The sequence below is a fragment of the Branchiostoma lanceolatum genome, chromosome 11 (assembly GCF_035083965.1).
Source record: "Branchiostoma lanceolatum isolate klBraLanc5 chromosome 11, klBraLanc5.hap2, whole genome shotgun sequence".
In the NCBI taxonomy this organism is placed as follows: Eukaryota; Metazoa; Chordata; class Leptocardii; order Amphioxiformes; family Branchiostomatidae; genus Branchiostoma; species Branchiostoma lanceolatum.
The window spans coordinates 14,988,874-14,996,910 of NC_089732.1; the positions used below are offsets into that span (position 1 = coordinate 14,988,874).

Sequence of the window (8,037 nt, forward strand, 5' to 3'; positions counted from 1 at the left end):
TCACCCGCTTCTAATATTTGCATGAGCAAACACAACCAATGGAGCGTAAGTAATACCACGAACAAAAGAGCTTCGTTAAATATTTTATTGACAAAAAGGCACAGGACTTACAAATAAGGCTTTGTTTTCATTTTCTTGCCACATACAGCATGCTTGTATTCTTACCAAAGCTTCATGTTTTTTGTACTTTTCTCTCGGCATATATTACATCATTTTCTACATCATTCTTACATGCGTACATACATACATTTAGAAAAATTGACAGCGCTCTATAAAATATTTACAACATTCATCATAATAACCTGCATCAGGCAATATACAAATTGATTTCGCTAAAAACGTTTCGTGGAGCTTCGTAAGTGAGCAAGCCGCTAATGATATAAAATATAGATGCATTGTCTGACACCATTTTACATTCTACAGACTTGCATAGCAAAACTAGCTGTGTATTTTTGTGATTATCAGTTTTTGTGTACGATCTTATCATTAGCACATATCCGATTCAAGCAAACATGTCTTCTCACCGTAAAAGAAACATGTAATAAAAATGACAACATTCATATAGACTACGTACAATCGCATCGATTTCCAAGACCACTTGTTGAATTGAAGATTTCTTTCCAAAGAGTTAAAAACAAGGATCCCACCATCGTTGCACTTAAATAGCACCTGAACAAATTCCTTATTATCTCCGATGTTTTGGTGTCTAATCGCCATGACCTGAACACCTAACAATGCTTATATCCTATTTACAAAAGGGTAATTTCTCTTAAAGTCCATCTAAGACCCGTCACCAAACTTAAAAAATAAGTGGCTCGTTTAAGGAAGTAGGTTCCTGAGATATACAAAAAGAAGCTCTAAAGAATGACTATCTTGACTTACAATTTGTACAAGTAGAGACTTGTCTATCTATACACAGTCAGCATCTCAGTAAATAGCAGTTAAAAGCTTTTAAAGATTCAACTAGTGGCCTGCACTTTTTCTACGCTGTACATATCTTACCTTTTTTGGTATATTGCATTTTCTTTGGGGGGGTGTCATCGAATCTGATTATCTTTGCAATTTCAATATCTTTTCAATAAATTCTCTCCTTTTTTGGCACTTAGCTTAGCGCGTTCTTCAGGCCTCAACACTGGCATTAGTGGTCCCTTATTCCTTTAAGTAAAGCACCATGATCTTTCGAACGACAAAAACTTTCCACAGTAAAAGCTTTGACATCAAGCATCTTGTAGAGACATTTTTTACGTAGACAGCAACATATAAGTAGTTCAACTTAAGTGCACCGACAACAATGTACGGTGTCTGCTAAATATCGGCAAGTAGACAATTTTCGTAATGGGCATAACAATGGCATTATCTATCCAACAATGGAGTGTTAAACATTTAACATGGCATTATCTATCCAACAATGGAGTGTTAAACATTTAACATGAATATATATATATATATAGAAATGTAAAGATATAATATATAAAAGATTGCTTGGTGTTTACATATGTCTCTTCATGTGTAGGGTGAGATGGTCTGACCGCGAGAAGGATCGATCGCACAGCTGACACTGGAACGGCCTGACGCCGGTGTGTTTACGGTAGTGACGGGTGAGCTCGTCCGACCGCGCAAACTTCCAGCCACAGCCTTCCCAGTTGCAGTGGTATGGCTTCTCACCTGTAGAAAGCAAAGCAAGAAATGTAACGTTAGACTATGTGTCTCAGTGCCACAGTGACAAAAGGTAGTGTATGCTGTCTGAAACGTCTGACTGTTTCAAAATCTTATCCAGTTGCTTGAGGAACAATTTTTGGCGTATGTGTCTCAGTGCCACACTGACAAAAGGTAGTGAATGCTGCCTGAAACGTTTGACCGTTTCCAAACTTTATCCAGTAGCTTGAGTAACTGTTATATTGCGTATCTTACTACCTGGATGTTTAACGTTAATCGACGTATACCAAGAAATTTAAGCGTAGCTCAAGAAGAATGATCGAGAATTCTACATGTGACATGTTCAAATTCTGCCACGTACGCTATAACATGAAAATGACTACCCATGGTCAGACAACAATGATTGAAATGAAATCATCTTTGAAAATCTTTCAAAACGTTTGAAAAATGTAACGATAGTGGTATTCTAAAAAAACATTCATGGAAAGGTATATGCTAACAAATTAAGAGATTCAACACGAGCCAACTACTTCAATATGTGCTTGTAAAGTACCGTGGAATGTAAACTATGCACCGCCCACGCAGTGGTAAGAAAAGCACGTTATCTTACCTGTGTGTGTTCTTGTGTGCGCCTTGAGGTGAGAAGACTTGGTGTACACCTTCCCACAGCCCGGGTACTGGCAGGTGTGCGTGGGTTTCTGCCCGTTGTTCTTGGCCCACCGTCTCCGCTGCCTCTTGGGCTTCTCTTCGGTGGGGATGGCGGACGGACAGGCCTTACCGCCGCCGAGCAGATCGACTAGCGGCGAGGAAGGCGGGGTGATGACCATGTTGTGCATGTTGTGCATGGTCTGAGACATCGGGTGCCCGTTCTTGTCTACCCCTCCTTGCCTTCCGTACGACGCGGGGAAGTTGATGACTCCCCATGCCTTGTTGGACGCGGCGTTGCTCGGTGTCGGGTGGCGTTGCCCCCCGAAGGTTGCCAGCTCGCTCTCCGGTGTGGTGGGCGGGGACATGTTCTGGTGGTGGTACTGGGATGATGTTTGACGGACACCTTGCCGACTGCTGGCGATTTTACTCAGCTCCTGTAACTCCTTCAGTTTCTGGAGTTGAGAGAGAGGCAAGAGCTTTGGCCTCTGGGTCTGTTGCGACTGGGGGAAGTAGTTGGTCGGGAGAATCCCCTCGGATTTGGGCACAACCGCGGCAGTGTTGCTGTAGGCTTGCGATGTCGGGGCGTGTTGTTGCTGCTGTCCCTGGGCCGTCGTGAACGCGGGGAAGTTGTGTGAATACCACGTCGAGTTGGGGTAACTGTTCTGCGTGCCTTGTGGCACCACCCCGGCGTTCAAGATGAAGTCGAAATCCAAGAGTTCGCTCAGATCTTGTGGTAGCCCGCAGGTCTTCTGCTCGGGGAAGGCGGTGTTTGTGTTTGTGATTTGTCGGGGAGGGGCGGGCGCCACTGTCGGGGAAGCGCCGCTCATGTCTTGTCCCTCCATGTCGCAACTGTTCAGCGCTTTCTGGATCAGGTCCGTCGTTTCCGTGAGTTGACTGGTCTGATCGTTGAAGATTTCTTCCAGCACGCTGTTGAAGGCGGTTTGTAGAACGTTTCGCTTGAGGCTCTCGTGAGCCGGTGGCGGGTTGGACGACATGAAGGTCTCGGGCGCGATGACGCTTCCTCCCGTCGACGAGATGCCAGAATCGCTGGCAGCGTCGCTCTCGAGCTTGGCCGACTGGGGCGAGGCCGGCGATCCCACATCGGTAGATTCTCTCCTCATTCTCTTACAGGCCACCGTCTCGTCGTCTGCCTCCCTCTTGATCTTCAACATGACTTCGCACTTGTACTCTACATCGGCGGGCACGCCCAATTCTGTCTCGGGGTCACTCCAGCCGTCTTCCGACAACCCTCCGCAAGGCGACGCGCTGCTCACTCCGGACTTGTACAACGGGCTCTCAAACGGTGGCACGTCTTCGTACAGCAAACTGTCCATATCAAGCCACACCTGCGACAGATAAAACAAGTCAGATGGGTCAGAAAAGGTGTAAGATACACTGTTGTTGTCAGGCTCCGCTCAGACTACGTGCTCCCGCTACCCCGCTGGCGCACACAATGGACTAATATATGACAGGAGGAGCCGTTTGTTTAGCGGTGAATGGGACGACCCACCGTCATCAGAAGGTGTGCTGGCGTCAGTACCTGGGAGCGGGAGAGCGCAGAAATTCCTCCGTAATTACCCCCACTTCTCCTTTCAGTAAATAACACGGTTCGCTGCGCACACACTATTGTCTCTGTCCGACGGACAGCGAAAAATATCAGCGCCTGCGCATTGGGACCAACAAGTGTTGTTTTTTATCCGTGCAGCGTATCGAAGTTGTCTGATGGCCTGTGAAAGGGCAATGATTGTCTCACCGTAAATTCGACTTGTCTACCTGTGGGACACCTGAGCTCATTTGCATAAAGCGACTATCCTTGTCCTTTCGTGCCGAGGACAAATTAATTTTCTCGTGTGTGACTCAAAAACACGAGAAAGCAGCGAAAAACAAAATCGCGACTGCTAAAGCAGCAAAAAATGCATAATTTGACGTTATTTGAATCTCTAGACAACGCATTGTTTCGCATGAGCCAAGAGAGTTGACTAAGAATTTCCCATCTTTTGTCTGTTTGTTTTTCTACGATTACAAGAAGTCGATACGATCTTTGCTCGCGGGGTGTACTCTCTAAAGAAATCGTGAAGGAGTCGTTCCGAGAGGTACTTAGTTTACAGTGGTCTACACGGGTCGCTACGCACGGCCTGGTACTTCCCGTAGGAAGGGGACTCTCGTACGCGTGCTTGGTTCTACTAATGCCTCCCTTCCTACGCTCACCTGTCACGAAAGTGGGGTTAAAACAACACTCCACCGCCGCGGGATGGCCCACATACAACACTGACGTCAATCCAGGGACAAGAAAGAAGAAAAAAACGCCGATTCAGCGAGGGTTGTAAAAATGTGATCGTTTCTTAACCACTCAGCGAAAAACTGTCTGATTTTTACGCTTGGTTGTGAAAAGTTTGGTTTCCTGTTGAAAACAATTTCTGCATCATATGCTCGGTTTACAGGTGTATTAAACAGACAGAAAACAACGATTTATTCGTGTCGTATGGTCTTTCTAAGCGTCGCCCTAATCGTAGAATTCATTTGAGAGTTATGACTGACCTCCAAAAGTTTCAAAAATCGTCTATAGACCTTACAGAAACTTGCCACTAGAGAAACTACGCGACAAATTTGTTATAAAAAGGGACTGGCTTGCCAGAAGGGTTATTTGTGCATCCTAATTCAAGATAAGGACCGCAGAATTGGTCTCATAAAACAGGCATAAATTAAGCTCGTTTTTTTTCCGTCAGCTGGACAAAAGTTAGGAAAATAAACATCTGATAAAAATCGCCCCTTCGCAACAGCCAATCGCTGTAACGTACTTTTTTCAATGAAAAGATCCAAACATATTTTGCGGACGTTATGTAAAAACTTGCGTCTTTTCTGTCCTTGTAGATTCGAGAGCATAGCTACAGGACTTTGTTTTTACGTATTTTCTCAGGTGGAAAATTCCATGATAATTGACCTCGCGTTCAACAATGTCAGTGCGTACCTACGTGCGACCTTTACGAAAAGACAAGTCGTAATGACCACGGACGCCTTGGCACAGTTAGCGTGACAAATACAGGGATGAGGAAACAAAAATGGGGGAGGGGGAGTTAGCGGCATAATAGTATTGTATGCGAAGCAATTAAAAGATTATTAAAATTACTCTCTTGTCGTATAAAGTGCCCAATGTATTGTTCTGACTTTCATTCTGGAGCTAATTTTATATTCGCTGTTTTCGTCAAATTTTTGGGAGGTCTAAGCGTTGGCGGAAACTTAGCACGGAAAGTAAGGTTTAGTAACATGTGCATTTAATCTGCCGAAGGGGGGAGGGAAGAATTAAAGCCAGATTTCTCGCTACATGTTATGGCTATTTCACGCGAAAGGCTTACAGAAATGCATAGTAAATCCACCTACGCTATGTGAAGCCATTTCACGGCCAAACCGTGGTAGCTATTGGGGGAATGTCAAAGTTACGCGGCTTGAAATAATTCTATTTTAGAGCTGTGCTCTAGAAATTAGCTCTAAAAATAACTCTTACTTTAGTTGCCACCTTTTTTGTCAAATGGTAGTAAATGATATATCTAAACGTCTACAATATTCTTTATTTCCTGTATGTTTTTAAGATGAATGCTAATTTTGTCAAATGGAAGTAAATGATATATCTAAACGTCTACGATATTCTTTTTTTACCTGCATATTTTTAAGACGACGACTAATTTTGTTGTGTAGCCGCCTTTGTCGATATTCAATCAGTTGTTAGATTTACTGATAAGAATTTTGAAAATTCCCTTGTATCTCCAAAATAAACATTCTATTGTTTATCCAGAATGTCTGGAACACCTGCGGACAACAATAAACAGGTGAGCGTACTTCACAACTACCTGGGTCACTTTAAGAACCCTCTAGGGATCCTTGATAAATAGGTAATGACAAATACGCCATTTTTTTACACCTTTTGAACAGAAAAAAATAGCCTACGGTGAGACATAGATTTCCCATGGGCTCTTCATAATCCATCAGTTCTGTATAGAGTAAATACTCGCGTAGATTCCTAAAATTCCATGAAACGCGACCATTCACGGTAAAAACACCGCCATAGTAACGGCCATGTTTGGTTGATAAATAGTCCAAAACGGTGAAATTGATGGAAAAAATATGTTACCTGACACAGTAGACGTTTTCGTGCGGTTCAGGCCTTTTTTTCTTCTTCTTCTTAAAAAAAAACACTTGAAGAACTAAAGACGCAATGCTTAAGAGTAAAGAATGACGGCAAGGAACTGTATAGCACGGCTGTGTAAGTAAAACCCACTGCCACGCCCCCACACGTTCTCAGTGGTATGTCTCTCTCTCAACACGATACTATGATTCATACTCGGCTGTTTTTTTCCAGAACTACCGCATTCTGATATATGAAAAACAGATTAACATTTCCCTTTGAGCTATAGAATTGCAACAACCGTTCCTTTTTCTCTAGAATCAACCGTTTGGTTTGGTTTAAAAGCGAAGAGGTAGTGCCACACGGTACGCAAAGTGAAAACTGTCACCTTGAGTTTTGATATATATAGCCCTGTAACGATTCACATCTGTTTCATGGGATAATCGATTGACATGTATCGTCATACTGAAAGAAATGTGACGGTTACGGCGTCAAAAGTCAAATCTACTGCGTGCACAGAAATGACAAGACGGCCATGTTGCGAAACTAGAAAAATCGCTGTCATGTCAACATGGTTAATTTGAGTAGCGTCGGGTGTGGGTCTTGGGGGATGGTACAATGATTACAATCGCAGTGGTACGGTATGAAATGTCATGCTTGTCCATCGATTTGTTATTCTGCCCCGGCCTAACACAAGCATGTTGGAGATAGCTCGCACATGGTCCCCCTTGCCCCGGTCTGCCACCCCGCATTCCATTACACAAACGAGGTCAAATGTCAGCCGGCACTTACCTGTCTAAAACAGGTACATCCCACCACAAAAAAAATCTAGACACGGAATAGCAACTTATCATTCGTGAGAAATCAGTGCTGCAGTTGGATGGGAGGGTTTGAACCACAGTTTCGGCGATGTCAAATAATTTTTTCTTGCGGCGCTCTAGTTTTAAGTAGTAGGTTCTTTGGCATGAATGGGGACATGCGACCCTTAATGAATCAATGAATGGGGATTCCTTCTTACCTGTTCAAGGTAGGACGAGCGATCCTCGAAACTGTCGTTAAACGTCGGGCTCTCAGCTCCCTCCGAAAACAGTGGATCCATCATAAGCGGCATGTCTGTTGGCGTGTTCTCCTGCACCCTCTTCGCACACGGGGGTCACTGGTTCGGTTCCTGCGAGAAGCGGGCAAGAGAGTAATCCAGTGTGAAGTGCACTAGAAGAAGCCTCACAAACAAACTCGCGGGTACAGGGGTATTCCACTTTATTCGTCCGCTCCCCCCGCTCCTATTGGTCGCTAAGGTAAATGTTGAGCTTGGCTGGTAGCCAATCGGAAGTCTGGCTCAGAGGGGAGTGATTAATATTCATGAGCTAAGCCTGGTCCATATGTATGAGGCTCCCATTGGTGCGTATTTTTAGCACAGTATATAAAGCGCGGCGGGCCGGGAGAGCGGCGTGTCAGTGTCTCCCCGGTCAGCACACGGCGAGGAGCTCCCAACGCCTCCGCACTAATATCGCCATGGCGACGACCCAAACAACCATGGCGGACAATGGTTCTCCTTTGCCCCTTGACGTCACAAGTACGTCATAACCCCAACCCGACCTAAGCGCGGCATGTCG

The 8,037-nt window shown here is 44.6% G+C and overlaps 1 protein-coding gene across 3 annotated transcripts; it reads right to left on the minus strand.

Moving 5' to 3' along the window:
* Nucleotides 1–1,031: 1,031 nt before the first annotated feature.
* LOC136444921 (Krueppel-like factor 8) lies at nucleotides 1,032–7,660 on the minus strand. 3 transcript variants are annotated; one of them, XR_010757353.1, is made up of 4 exons: nucleotides 7,443–7,660; nucleotides 2,267–3,650; nucleotides 1,389–1,665; nucleotides 1,032–1,347 (listed from the first exon to the last, which is right to left on the minus strand). XR_010757353.1 is itself a non-coding variant. In XM_066442703.1 (3 exons), exons 1-3 carry the CDS (start codon nucleotides 7,533–7,535, stop codon nucleotides 1,490–1,492), a joined length of 1,653 nt encoding a protein of 550 aa, XP_066298800.1. In that variant the 5' UTR covers nucleotides 7,536–7,660; the 3' UTR covers nucleotides 1,032–1,489. The 3 variants fall into 3 exon arrangements, 2 of the variants coding, with proteins under 2 accessions (XP_066298800.1, XP_066298801.1); XM_066442703.1 differs by having other exon boundaries at nucleotides 1,032–1,665; XM_066442704.1 differs by lacking the exon at nucleotides 7,443–7,660 and adding an exon at nucleotides 3,815–3,835 and having other exon boundaries at nucleotides 1,032–1,665.
* Between the last annotated feature and the right edge of the window lie 377 nt (nucleotides 7,661–8,037).

Excerpts from the sequence above, each read along its gene's own strand:
- LOC136444921 (XM_066442703.1), bottom strand. The coding sequence starts at position 7,535 with ATGCCGCTTATGATGGATCCACTGTTTTCGGAGGGAGCTGAGAGCCCG. Across the intron at positions 3,651-7,442 it reads GCTCGTCCTACCTTGAACAG|GTGTGGCTTGATATGGACAG; the intron begins GTAAGAAGGAAT and ends TATCTGTCGCAG. Across the intron at positions 1,666-2,266 it reads GCACACAAGAACACACACAG|GTGAGAAGCCATACCACTGC; the intron begins GTAAGATAACGT and ends TGCTTTCTACAG.